The following is a 13,497-nucleotide window of genomic DNA, read 5'->3' as shown; positions in this document are numbered from 1 at the left end:
TCGTGTTATCATCTTAATTGTTTTAGTGTCATTTTCTTAACGATCAGGAAACTATAGCCTACTAAATTTTCCCACACGTGAAATAAAAATAGGCGTTTGTTTGCCTTTGGCCACCAGATGGCAGTGTACATCAAGGTTTCTCGTGCTGTAGGTTCTGCCCTGAGGGGAAAATAGCGTCGTGGGGCAGGGGCAGTTTCCACAGCGCATGAAACACGCATGAGCAGCCGGACTTTTATATCATCAGGCGTTTAAAAATGCGCCGATCATGTCGTGATGAAATTAACTGTCCAATCAGGGAGCAGCTTTGTCATCTGAGAATTGTAGTTCAGTATATCCCGAAGGGTCACTGGAGAACAACCTCGTGCAGATGGACTTTAAACTACAGTCGAGTGCACTTCCGGTGATAGTTGGAAGTCGCTGTACTCGTGCGGGCACCGTAAACTCTGGAAGGGTATAATTATAACGTTCAGGTTGTGATAGTAGTGTGGCGTCCCGTTAACGGACTGTCTACGTCCGTAGTCCACACATGGCGGCTCCGGGACGGTCTGCGCCAGAACCTGCACAGTGGCCCCGGCTGGCAAAGCTCGCTGCGTCTGCATGCGCCGCTACTGTTGCAGAACTGGGTAAAGCCGCTAACCAGTTAAACCAGTAGCAAACGAAGCGCTCTATTCCTAAACATAGCCAAACAGGTCTGGACTAATGTGCTTATTTATGTCAGTATCTCTTTGTCAACTCCGTTTTTAGTCACATTCCCGCTCGATCTTACGAAAACGAGGCTTCAAATACAAGGGGAAGCTGGTGTTAGGGAGCACGTGAGGCGTGCAGCATCCCAGCCAGCACACAGGGGGATGCTCAGCACGGCCGTGGGGATAGTCCGCGAAGAGGGGCCCCTGAAATTATGGCAAGGGGCAACACCAGCTATCTACAGACATATAGGTAAAGTTTTCGCTGCAAGTTGGACATTCTGGTCGTGGGAATCCAACTGGCTAAACTCTGCTATAGATATACATAAGGAAGCTGCTCACCAAATGCACAGGATTTGAGACCCGTTTCTGACGTCTTGTTTCAGTGTATTCAGGAGGCAGGATGCTGCTCTATGAACAGCTCAGGGAATCTGTTTTAGGAAGATCCAAAGATGGCGGCAGCTTTCCAGTTTGGTAAGAGCAGATGTGTGAGTTCCCATTTTACGTGACCTACCACAGACGACTGCGAGCGTCATAGCCTTTACGAGACCTAACACAGACGACTGCGAGCGTCATAGCTTTTACGAGACCTAACACAGACGACTGCGAGCGTCATAGCCTTTACGTGACCTAACACAGACCACTGCGAGCGTCATAGCCTTTACGTGACCTAACACAGACCACTGCGAGCGTCATAGCCTTTACGTGACCTAACACAGACCACTGCGAGCGTCATAGCCTTTACGTGACCTAACACAGACCACTGCGAGCGTCATAGCCTTTACGTGACCTAACACAGACCACTGCGAGCGTCATAGCCTTTACGTGACCTAACACAGACCACTGCGAGCGTCATAGCCTTTACGTGACCTAACACAGACCACTGCGAGCGTCATAGCCTTTACGACACCTAACACAGACCACTGCGAGCGTCATAGCCTTTACGTGACCTAACACAGATGACTGCGAGCGTCATAGGCTTTACGTGACCTAACACAGACGACTGCGAGCGTCATAGCCTTTACGAGACCTAACACAGACGACTGCGAGCGTCATAGCCTTTACGTGACCTAACACAGACCACTGCGAGCGTCATAGCCTTTACGACACCTAACACAGACCATTGCGAGCGTCATAGCCTTTACGACACCTAACACAGACCACTGCGAGCGTCATAGCCTTTACGACACCTAACACAGACCACTGCGAGCGTCATAGCCTTTACGAGACCTAACACAGACCACTGCGAGCGTCATAGCCTTTACGAGACCTAACACAGACCACTGCGAGCGTCATAGCCTTTACGAGACCTAACACAGACCACTGCGAGCGTCATAGCCTTTACGAGACCTAACACAGACCACTGCGAGCGTCATAGCCTTTACGTGACCTAACACAGATGACTGCGAGCGTCATAGCCTTTACGTGACCTAACACAGACGACTGCGAGCGTCATAGCCTTTACGAGACCTAACACAGACGACTGCGAGCGTCATAGCCTTTACGTGACCTAACACAGACCACTGCGAGCGTCATAGCCTTTACGTGACCTAACACAGACTGCGAGCGTCATAGCCTTTACGTGACCTAACAGACGACTGCGAGCGTCATAGCCTTTACGTGACCTAACACAGACGACTGCGAGCGTCATAGCCTTTACGTGACCTAACACAGACGACTGCGAGCGTCATAGCCTTTACGTGACCTAACACAGATGACTGCGAGCGTCATAGCCTTTACGAGACCTAACACAGACGACTGCGAGCGTCATAGCCTTTACGTGACCTAACACAGACGACTGCGAGCGTCATAGCCTTTACGTGACCTAACACAGACTGCGAGCGTCATAGCCTTTACGTGACCTAACACAGACGACTGCGAGCGTCATAGCCTTTACGTGACCTAACACAGACGACTGCGAGCGTCATAGCCTTTACGTGACCTAACACAGACGACTGCGAGCGTCATAGCCTTTACGTGACCTAACACAGACGACTGCGAGCGTCATAGCCTTTACGTGACCTAACACAGACCACTGCGAGCGTCATAGCCTTTACGTGACCTAACACAGACGACTGCGAGCGTCATAGCCTTTACGTGACCTAACACAGACGACTGCGAGCGTCATAGCCTTTACGTGACCTAACACAGACCACTGCGAGCGTCATAGCCTTTACGTGACCTAACACAGACGACTGTGAGCGTCATAGCCTTTACGTGACCTAACACAGACGACTGCGAGCGTCATAGCCTTTACGTGACCTAACACAGACCACTGCGAGCGTCATAGCCTTTACGTGACCTAACACAGACGACTGCGAGCGTCATAGCCTTTACGTGACCTAACACAGACGACTGTGAGCGTCATAGCCTTTACGTGACCTAACACAGACGACTGCGAGCGTCATAGCCTTTACGTGACCTAACACAGACCACTGCGAGCGTCATAGCCTTTACGTGACCTAACACAGACGACTGCGAGCGTCATAGCCTTTACGTGACCTAACACAGACGACTGTGAGCGTCATAGCCTTTACGTGACCTAACACAGACGACTGTGAGCGTCATAGCTGTTACTGTCTGCAGGAAGGCAGCAGTTGGTGGACTGGTGTCTGGGGCACTGGGGCAGTTCTTGGCCAGTCCTACTGATCTGGTTAAAGTGCAGATGCAGATGGAAGGAAAAAGGAAACTGGAGGGCCAGCCGCCACGGTGAGCAGTCACAGTCTCTCTTTCTCTCTCACACACACACACGCATACACACAATCCCTCATCAGGAATGTCTGTCCTTGACCATGTTTGAGTCACTGATGGTTTGGATTAACAGGGTGCGTGGGGTTCACCATGCTTTCATAAAGATCGCTTCAGAGGGAGGTCTCCGTGCTCTCTGGGCTGGCTGGGCTCCTAATGTCCAGAGAGCTGCTCTGGTCAACCTGGGAGGTACCACAGAGCGCACACACTTCACACACTTCAAATGAATTCAACAAACGAACCAAAGCCATTTGAACAGTCGGGCACTCTGTAAAGGCTGTCTGATTATATTCTCTCTAACGTCTGTCTGATTGTATCTACACTATAAAGTCTGCCTGATTGAGTCTATGCTGTAAAGTTTGTCTGAATATATTCTTTCCTTTTGAAACTTAGACCTCACAACCTACGACAGTGTGAAGCATTTTCTGTTGAGAAATACTACGTTACAGGATAATTGTCTTTGTCATGGACTAGCCAGGTGAATCTGTCTCACTGCAGTTTTTTTAAGGCACCACGAGAATGTGATGTGTAGCAGACATTTCCAACATATTTTTACAGCACTTGTTCTGGGTTGGTCGCAGCTACAATGGGAACGCCAGCCGACGTGGTTAAAACGCGAATAATGAACCAGCCCTGGGATTCAAATGGAAAGTGAGGGCAAAAATTTGTTTGTTTAAAATAATACTGCAACTAAAAGCTTAAGGCTCCTAGCAATACATCACCAAAGCATTATGGGAATATGTTGCCATGGTTAAGTTACATAATGCTAATTAGTACTACTTCACTGATAGGAATGTTGGTATAGTGATCCTTTAAGAATTAGGGGAGTATAAATTGACATCTGTAACTGATTGGACACAGACATTTTCTGTTTTAGCTCTGGACCCCAGTATGTTTTTGAAATCAGTGACTGTGTATTTATATGTATTTAATTTATATGTATTTAAATGTATTTATATTTAGACTGAGTGAACTGTACAGGAATCAGAGCTGTTCATCACAGGTAGTTCCCACATTTCATTGGGACTTCATTTTTGTTTCTTGGTTTGTTTGTTTTTTTGTTGCTGTAGAGGTCTCCTATACAAGTCTTCTGTGGACTGCCTTGTACAGACTGTCAAGATAGAGGGATTTTTATCACTCTACAAAGGCTTCCTACCAACGTGGTTACGAATGGTACAGTTTTGAACATTAGTTCCTTTTGTCAAAGTTGTGTGGCTTTGTGTGTGCGGCTGTATCTGTGTTTGTGAATCTGTGTTTGTGTGTATGCAGGTGTATCTGTGTGTGTATCTGTGATTGTGTATCTGTGGGTGTGTGTATCTTTGTTTGTGCATCTCTGTGTGTATCTGTATTTGTCCATTGCAGGCTCCCTGGTCTATGACCTTCTGGCTGAGTTTTGAACAGATCAGACGAGCATTGGGCATCGACACATTCTGAACATCTGAATCAGAGGAGAATAAACTGCTGTCTGCTGTGGACAGAGTCTTTTAACTCCCTGTCTGTTATTCTGAGTTTGATTCTTCATCCCTCCACCACCCTGTCAAGTTTTCAATACCCCCTTTTTGATTTTCATTAATCTCCGTGAAACAGGTCACGAACACTGGTTTTGTCCCTCGGGTATTTCTGAAACAAGATTAAAGAGAAAGTGACGTGTGCTGAGTGGGGGAGTCACATAATTTGCTGTTATTAAACAAAACATTTCATTCAGGGCTTTAACCTGCTTTATCTTGCTGTCAAATGTACACAGGTCTACTTTATCAGTAACAGAAGACCTGCATCGTAAAAGCAGTGCGCCGAATAACAAAGTTTTAGCCAAACTGGTCGCTAGGAGGCGCGCAACGTTGCTGAGCAGGAAGTGCGACCCGGAACATAAACTCGCCCTGCTGTGAGGTTTGTTAGCGGCGGAGGAAGATGGCAACCTCGCGTCGCAGTGATGCTTCCAAGCGGCTGGTGCAGTACGTGGTCGTCCGGGCGGACCTCGTCGACGCACTGTCCTGGCCTTTAGGAGCCGTCATCACGCAGGCGTGCCACGCCGCCACGGCTGCCATTCACCTGCACTACGCAGACACGCACACCCAGGACTACCTGGCGGACCTGGACAGCATGCACAAGGTGGTCCTGCAGGTGAGCGCGCACAGGCTCGCGCCTGTCATGCTGAGTATTCTAGACGCTCGCGCGTCATGTAATCTACGGGATTGGTGATGTAGCCTACGTAAGGGGTAGTAACGGACAGACCAGAGACGCCATTCGGGGTTGCTGGTGCTGAGCGGGACACAGGGCGTCGGTAATATGTCATTAATTTCGCTCCTAGGCGCCAGACGAGCCAAGTCTCGCGGCGTTATCCGCGTCGCTGCGTGAAAAAGGCATCGCGCACAAGCTGTGGGTGGAGCAGCCGGAGAACACGCCCACGTGCCTGGCCCTGAAGCCGTACCCGAGGGACACGGTGCACCCGCTGCTCAGAAAGCTCGAGCTCTTCAAATGACGCCTCTCCCTCACCAGCCTCGCGCTCACACGCGCCCCGTGAGCGTGCCCTTGGAGAACGCTGCTGATGCAAGAGGAAGGACATTACGTCTCTCCGTAGTTACTGGAGATATATATATAAATAAAGAATATAGGTTGAGTTATAAATAAACCTTGACCTACATCACCGTAGTCGTTTTGTTCACCCTAAGACTTAAGCGGATTAAACGTGTTTATTCTTGATTCAGCTGACATTAAACCACACTGGTTTGGACTTGTCCCAGAGGTATTGATGTTTCACAGACTGCTTTTGTCTTGTTTGAATCACTCTATGCTACATACTTGATAGGGCTATTAATCCAAACCAATTTAATTTGCACCTGTAGTGGACTGTGGGTGAAGATAACTGGAGGACATCCAGTTATTTGGACTGGAGTTATGGTATGTGGAATATGGTTCATATAGGACCTAGAGTGGGTAAAATGATTTGATCCCCTGCCTAGTTTGTAAATTTACCCCCTCACAAAGACATGAACAGACTATAATTTTCATGAGAAACCTAACAGAGAGAGACAAAATATCAACAAAGAAATCCAACATAAAAACTTTAAATAAAAGGTTATAAATTAATTGAAATAAGTATTTGATCCTCAAGCAAAACATGACTTAGTACTTGGTGGAGAAACCCCTGTTGGCAAGCACAGAGGTCATAGGTTTCTTGTAGTTGGTCACCAGGTTTGCGTACGTCTCAGGGGGGATTTTGGCCCCCTCCTCTTTAGACACTCTCTAAATCCTGAAGGTTGCAAGGATGTCGCTTGGCAACTGAAAGTTTGAGCTCCCTCCACAGATTTTCTATGGGATTAAGGTCCAGAGACTGGCTAGGCCACTCCAGGATCTTAAATGTGCTTCTTCTTTAGCCACTGCTTTGTTGACTTGGCCGTATGTTTTGGGTCATTGTCATGCTGGAAGACCCATCCATGACCATCTTCAGTGTTTTGGCTGAGGCCAGGAGGTTCTCATTCAGGATTCTACGGTACATGGCCCCGTTCATCTGCCCCTCAACGCGGTGAAGTGTTCCTGTACCTCCGTGTTTGACAGTGGGGATGGTGTTCTTGGGGTGATATCCAGCATTTCTCTGTCTCCAAACACGGCGAGTTGAGTTGATGCAAAAGAGCTCAATTTTGGTCTCATTTCACCACATGACATTCTCCCAAGCCTTCTCTGAATCATTCAGGTGTTCATTGGCCATCTTTAGACGGGCCTGTACATGATCCTTCTTGAGCAGAGGGACTTTGCGGGCACTGCAGGATCTCAATCCATCACAGTGAAGTGTGTTACTAATGGTTTACTTGCTGAGTGTGCTCCCAGCTCCCTTGAGATCATTAACAAGCTCCTTCTGTGTAATTCTGGGCTGACACCTCACCTTTCTCAGAATCATCCTTACCCCATGAGGTGAGATCTTACATGGAACTCCAGAGTGAGGGTAATTGACTGTTGACCATTTTCAAATTATCACGACAACAGTGGTCTCTTTATCACCAAGCTTCTTTCTGATGTTCTTGTAGCCCATTCCAGTCTTGTGCAGGTCTTGTCCCTGACTCCCTTTCACATCTCCTTGGTCTTTCCCATGGTGGTCGAGAGATTTGAATGGAAGAGACTGATTCTGTGACAGGTGTCTTTTATACACATAACGAGGTGAGATTAAGAGTACATTCTTAAAGGGGCAGGACTAATTTGTGTGCCTCATGGGCACATAACTGGTCAGTGGGGGTCAGATTTATTGCTGGTTGGTAGGGGATCAAATGCTTATTTAACTTAATCAAATACAAATTAATTTATAACCTTTATTTACTGTTTTTATTTTGGATTTCTTTGTTGATATTCTGTCTCTCTTTGTTAAAATAAAGATACCATGAAAATTATAGTCTGTTCATATCTTTGTAAGGGGGTAAACTTACAAAATCAGCAGGGGATCAAATGATCATTTTCCCCACTGTATAAGAGTTGTAATTTAATACACTACTGCTTAGAAACATGAAAAAAGGCATGTGATGTCCAGACTACCTGGCCAGAGAGTGTCTGTCCCTTTACCAGTCTGAACATGAACCTTAGACTGGTTCAAACAGATGAGATACACTACAAAGTCATTTAACATGACTTTCTAGAGTGCAAAAAAGAACCAGACATATAACAAAGTCATTGGACTAAATTTTGTTGTTAGTGGGGATCCTTTGATTTCGGTGAAGAGAAGAGCACGCTACTAGAAACGAGTGAGAGGACAGGCACAGGAAACACTTTTTACATGGTGCTTTTATTGCAATGTGTTGCACTCTCACATTAATGGATGTTATAGAGATTTGTTAGTCAAAGCGTTACTTCCTTCAAGGTCTGCATCTTCACCTTGGACAAGCAACAGGAGGCCCAAATGCACGAGGTGTGGATGTTGTGTGTTTGTGTGTGCACGCATGTATGTTGTGTGTGAGTGTGTGTTGTATGTTGTGTTTGTGCATGTATGTTGTGTGTGTGTTGTGTATGTTTTATGCATACGTGTGTAAACGTTTTCAGTTTAAGCAGCCACATGTTTCCATGACATGGAGAAGAGAAATAAGACTGATGACGTAGCTGTGAAGACAGAGCTCTGCCTCTGCAGGTCCTGGACCAGCATGGAACTGATTGTCTACAACGTCCTAAGAAAGGTAGGATTATCCAGACATGCCTGGACACACAGAACCAAAACAAGAAAAGAAAAGAAACCAACCAACCAGAAACAAAAACATGACGATAACATGCAGAAATCTCCCAGATACATCCTAATTCATAATGTCCCAAAACAGCTGCAATGATGCCTCTCCAGGGAAAAACGTTTCACAAGTATTATACAAAACTGGACAAAATGAGTAAAATGTATATATTCATATATATTTATATTTATTTATATTAATTTTACAGGTGAAAAGTGGAACCTTGCTTTGAGTGACCAGTACCGGTTCATTGGAGGCACTAGCCCCTGACAACCTCATGCCACAACAACCAACATCCGTATATTAATAAGGCAGCACTTACAATACTCAAAATACACCTCAGGCAAACAGTAGCGCCTACGTAGTGATACAGTAGAGAAGTGAAACCTGAATGTGAAGGGAAACACGGTACATCACTAGAAGCTACTAGAAAGATTCACTGCTATATTGTGTGGTGTTGCCAGGATACCAAGTTAGCGAGGAACCGCTCTGTGGAATTTGCATAAATGGTGATTAGCGCTTGGCACTGCATGGGCAGACTACACCACAGCCCGGGACGCGGCAAGCAGAGTTATATGAGGAATGTCTAACAGCGAAAGGCAGAAGATACACAAGCGCTGAGCACACTGGCCTTGGAGGAGGGGCGGGGTTAAGGGGGCACCTGAAGGAGATAGGCATAGTTTCAAAACGAGACGCAGCAATGTGAGACGCACAGACCCGCTTCACCACAGCAACAGGCCAGGCTACCCTGCTCTTTGATGGCCTGAAAGATGACGGGCTACTGCCAAGTTCTTCCTGAAGAACCTGAGAAAGTTTTGACATTTTTCATTAGAAAGCAAAAGGACATTTTACTACAATACATTCAGGGGACACCTAGAGGGTTCGGAGTTCTGTCAGGATTCTTTTTGTGATGGCCTCTTTCCTTTTAATTGAAATATAAAGTGCAAAACTAGATTGTATTTCTTGCAAATTCCTGGAATATTTTGATTTGAGTAAAAAATCCATGTAAAATACAGCAAACGTCTTACAAAGGTCATAAAATCTTCATTAACAAGAAAAATTTCATCAAACAGGAGGAGCAGTCCTCTATGCAGAAAATATATACAAGAGGCACCTCAAATTTGGTATAAAGAATTCTGCTAAATAAAGTCAAATATCTAAGAATACTTGCATCAGTGAGATTTTAGCGCGAGCAGCTCAAAACCACTGTTCTGAACTACAAATCAGGTATTTCCTTGAGTTGAAAGCAAAAACACTAAGGTAAGACACATGGCACGTATGCATACGCAGAATAGCGATCTGAGAGTTATGGTCAAATCCCAGTGTCCCAGTTCTAACCTTCGAAACAGAAAGGAGAAGTGGTTCTCGTTTAAGGTGCATAGCTAGCTGTGGTACACTTCTCATCCTGAAAACCGTGACTACACTTCCTGCCTTGAAAGACATTTGCATGATGGTTACTCCATGTGAGTAGCAACAGGGACTCAAAATTTGGTAGATATAGAAGTACTAAGCCACTTAATAATGTCAGGAAATGTAAGTCTTAAAAAAGGGGCTGGAGACACAAAACAGCACAACGTTACACAACAGAACAGAAGTGTTATCAATAGACTACTCGTATGGGACAACAACAGCATTCATATTCTAAGAGATGGAACATCTACTGAGAAAAAATACTGCTACATTTATTCTATCCAATTGCATGAGCCTTGCATACAATATGATTTTTTTTTGTTAATACCTTGAAGCTTTGGTCATTATTTCTTGGAGAGACAGACACAGAGAGAGAGAGGAAAACAAGCAGGTGGCAGGATCTGTCTGAAATCCCCAAGCACTGCTTCCCTCAAACCAAGGTTCCACTTCCTCAGAGCTGTTTAATCTTTTGACAACAGAGAAATTAAATAATATGGCCTTTTTTTAAATTAACCCGTACAAAAGCCAGTCCACGCCGCTCCTCCCTCAGTAAAGTCACATTCAGCAGTCAGCAACCATTCTCTCACATAGTCATCTGAACACCCACAGGAAAGTTGCAGGTATTTTTAAAAATAAAGAAGAAAATCAAATCAGGACATGTTTCTATTTTAAAACACCAGATATACAGTATTAATCACACACACACACACACACACACACACACACACTCTTTCAGACAGCCATACGCATACAAAAAGAGAGAAGAAAATGGAAGCGAGTAGTTATTACCACGAACTTGTAGCACTACATACTGTTGATTCTGAACAGATACATATTCACATTTGTCTGTTATATACATGATAACTTGCTGAACCAGGCTGCAGATTATTTCCACTGTACCTTGGTGCAAAACCGGCCGAGAGGTGTCTATTAAAGAATAACCCACTGTTAATAGGCACTGTGTCGTAGTGCTGTGTATTTGGCATAAACGTATGTCACAAATGGGAGGAAAAGGTGTTTGATTAAAGGGTAAAACAAAAACAAACAAAAAAAGTACCCGATTAACTGCTGCGTAAAATGTAACTTTACCGTCTGTAGGGTTGATTGTGTCTGCGTGTGCCGTGCAAATTGGGGCAGACACAACGCTGGTGCGTCCGTGTGTCCACGGCTCACTGAATCACCGTTATCTGTGTGTTTTGTCTTTTTTAATGGTGTGGCTTTGTTTTCAGAATAAAGTACATAACTGTAAACCCATTCTGCCTTTTGTAATGTGCATTTCTATCAAAACGTGGGTCACCAACACCCTCAATGTACACCCACATGTAAACCGCACCCACGCTGGAGTGAGCAGGTCATCTGGACACAGCACTGAGCTACAACAGTGACTCACATCACAGGACATGCTTGTGTTGTATGACACAAAAGAGGGGGTCTGGTAGTCACATGTGCTCTATTTCATCAGCTCCGGTGCTCAGTGCTGTCAGCTGCGTTCTGGTCACATTACACTACTTGTCAAACACCTTCTGTGTGTACACAGACAAGCTTGGACCGTTTAATTCCCTAATAAAGCTTTGCTTTCCACTGGCTAATACACCCAGCCCCTTTTCTCCTCGTGATGTGACCTGTGACCTGTGACCTGTGCCTAGCCTCCGCTGCGTAGCGTTGCTGCCTGTTCTCATGCCCAGTTCACCATAACAGGGTTTGGACACAGAGGGATGGGCGAAGGGGTGAACTGCAGAGAACAAATGAGGAAGGGGAAATGCTGATGAACAGTGTCTGACCAAGCAACAGTAGTCACATGAGCAGAACTGGACCAGGCAGCCAATGGTGCGAGAGAGAGACAAGGTTCGCGAGACCACGCCCACCCTTCCAAAGCCGGAGGAGAGTGACTTGGGATTTCTAGACTGGCTTCAAAGACCAAAATAAAACAAAAACGAACAAAATACAAGAAGAAGAAAAAAACAACAACAAACCACTGAATTATCAAAATCAGTTTAGCTCATCTAAGCCTCATCATGTACTGTACAACAGATTTGGAGATTGTTGAACATTGACTATGGCACCAGGAGGTACATAGAATATCAACATCATGAACCAGGAAAACACGGAAAACACAAACCCTTCGTAATCTCCCCATGTCGTCAGAAACGTGCAGGGAGCTCCACACCCCCAGGAAATATTCAGCGATGTTACTTAGTACACACCATTTCTTGATTTCGAACATTATTCTTAAAAAAAAGAAAAGAAAACATGTTACATATTCTCAAAGCTATAAAAGAGAACCAGTCTGAACCCCACGACGATGACGCGTTTAACACGACTGTTGCCCGGACAGCAATGCAACATTTGTTTTTTAGTTTTTCTTGCTTTTTTTTTTTTGTTTTGCTTTGTTTTTTTTTAAAGGAAAATAGAAAGTGTGAACTCATCCCAAAGTTGTCCGTTTTTGTGCTGTACAATAACACCACTCAGGCTTCCGTAGCCCTACGTAACTCGGATTCACAGCTGCTTGGGGGAGGGGCACAAAAAGACTGAGGACATTTTAAAAATGTCTGCTGTTTGAACACGAGTTCTCCCAGGGATGCCTGTGGCACCACTGTGCCAGAAAGCAACCTCCCCATCTGGAAAAGCTTGTCCTGACGACAACAGGCATTCAGAATTTTAAAAAAGGAAAAGAAAAGAAAAAAACAGAATAAAAAGTTGGGAACCTCCTCCCATCATCAGACACTGAGGGAGCCCATGAGTCACAGAGCCAGCTGGAGCTGAGCCATCCCATGCAGAGGAAAACTCAAACATTCCCAAGAGTTGTCCCGTTGGCAACGCCACGGCAACGGTCTGCCCAAGTTTCCAATCTGTCCAATCTGAGCTCAGCTACTGCACTCCGCCCACAAGAAGCACGACAACAATGACCTGACGGGACATCGGCCCGACGGGACTCCGGCCGACAGGACACCGGCCGACGGGAAGCAGCACATCTTTAGTTTTTTCTTCTTTTTTTACAAACTCGGCAAACATCTGGAACGTGAGCTTTTATTTTTCACCATTGAGGAAGCAGACGGTGAGCAGCAGGTGACCCGGAATGAGCACACCGGACCCCCTGACCCCTGACCCCTGACCCCAACCACGACAGACAGAGCTGGAGAGAAACCAAAGGTGACGAACAGAAATCTGTGTAGGAGATGGCTGTGTAGGCGGGCGTGTGGGCTCACTCGGTGAGGAGCTGCTGGAGTAAGCTCTTCTGCTGGGACTGAGAGGAGGGCGCCCCACTCTGGCTCTTCTGGGAGCCCATGGGCCCTGGCTGGTTTAGATAGGAGTCACTGCCCACGAGGTTCACCGTGCACTGGACATCAGCAAACACCTGAACCTGCTGTACCTGCAAACACACGACAGCTGTTGAAGGGCAGTGGAGAAGGAACCAATGTTCTCTGATCAGCTATTATCAGAAACCTGGTAGTCTCCGA

At 45.9% G+C, this 13,497-nt stretch overlaps 3 protein-coding genes across 16 annotated transcripts in view; 2 read left to right on the top strand and 1 right to left on the bottom strand.

The window, feature by feature from the left end:
* The first annotated feature begins 50 nt into the window (after positions 1 to 50).
* Positions 51 to 5,307, top strand: slc25a27 (solute carrier family 25 member 27). 2 transcript variants are annotated; one of them, XM_081716875.1, is made up of 9 exons: positions 51 to 623; positions 745 to 936; positions 1,070 to 1,157; positions 3,270 to 3,392; positions 3,508 to 3,620; positions 3,825 to 3,909; positions 3,990 to 4,082; positions 4,502 to 4,604; positions 5,176 to 5,307. In XM_081716875.1, exons 1-9 carry the CDS (start codon positions 527 to 529, stop codon positions 5,209 to 5,211), a joined length of 930 nt encoding a protein of 309 aa, XP_081573001.1. In that variant the 5' UTR covers positions 51 to 526; the 3' UTR covers positions 5,212 to 5,307. The 2 variants fall into 2 exon arrangements, with proteins under 2 accessions (XP_081573001.1, XP_026875141.3); XM_027019340.3 differs by lacking the exon at positions 5,176 to 5,307 and adding an exon at positions 4,794 to 5,110 and having other exon boundaries at positions 55 to 623.
* On the top strand, positions 5,258 to 6,177 carry ptrhd1 (peptidyl-tRNA hydrolase domain containing 1). The gene is made up of 2 exons (XM_027019341.3): positions 5,258 to 5,552; positions 5,740 to 6,177. Exons 1-2 carry the CDS (start codon positions 5,340 to 5,342, stop codon positions 5,908 to 5,910), a joined length of 384 nt encoding a protein of 127 aa, XP_026875142.2. The 5' UTR covers positions 5,258 to 5,339; the 3' UTR covers positions 5,911 to 6,177.
* A 2,003-nt stretch (positions 6,178 to 8,180) lies between these two features.
* The window catches only part of ncoa1 (nuclear receptor coactivator 1), a 57,075-nt gene continuing 51,758 nt past the window's right edge, over positions 8,181 to 13,497 (bottom strand). For all 13 annotated transcript variants that reach the window (XM_035524170.2, XM_035524166.2, XM_035524168.2 and 10 more), the window contains one exon: positions 8,181 to 13,409. In XM_035524170.2, coding sequence (XP_035380063.1) covers positions 13,242 to 13,409 — 168 coding nt within the window. In that variant the 3' untranslated portion in view covers positions 8,181 to 13,241. The remainder of the gene's footprint in view (positions 13,410 to 13,497) is intronic.

The sequence above is a fragment of the Electrophorus electricus genome, chromosome 7, assembly GCF_041902795.1.
Source record: "Electrophorus electricus isolate QZ-2024a chromosome 7, ASM4190279v1, whole genome shotgun sequence".
NCBI classification, from domain to species: domain Eukaryota; kingdom Metazoa; phylum Chordata; class Actinopteri; order Gymnotiformes; family Gymnotidae; genus Electrophorus; species Electrophorus electricus.
Note: the sequence above shows the minus strand (reverse complement) of the source record. Positions and strands in the feature narration are given on the sequence as shown.

Coding starts and splice junctions, on each gene's coding strand:
- slc25a27 (XM_027019340.3), top strand. CDS start 527: ATGGCGGCTCCGGGACGGTCTGCGCCAGAACCTGCACAGTGGCCCCGG. Junction 3,910..3,989: donor CTTTGTCATGGACTAGCCAG/GTGAATCTGTCT, acceptor ATATTTTTACAG/CACTTGTTCTGGGTTGGTCG. Junction 4,083..4,501: donor CCCTGGGATTCAAATGGAAA/GTGAGGGCAAAA, acceptor TTGTTGCTGTAG/AGGTCTCCTATACAAGTCTT.
- ptrhd1 (XM_027019341.3), top strand. CDS start 5,340: ATGGCAACCTCGCGTCGCAGTGATGCTTCCAAGCGGCTGGTGCAGTAC. Junction 5,553..5,739: donor TGCACAAGGTGGTCCTGCAG/GTGAGCGCGCAC, acceptor TTTCGCTCCTAG/GCGCCAGACGAGCCAAGTCT.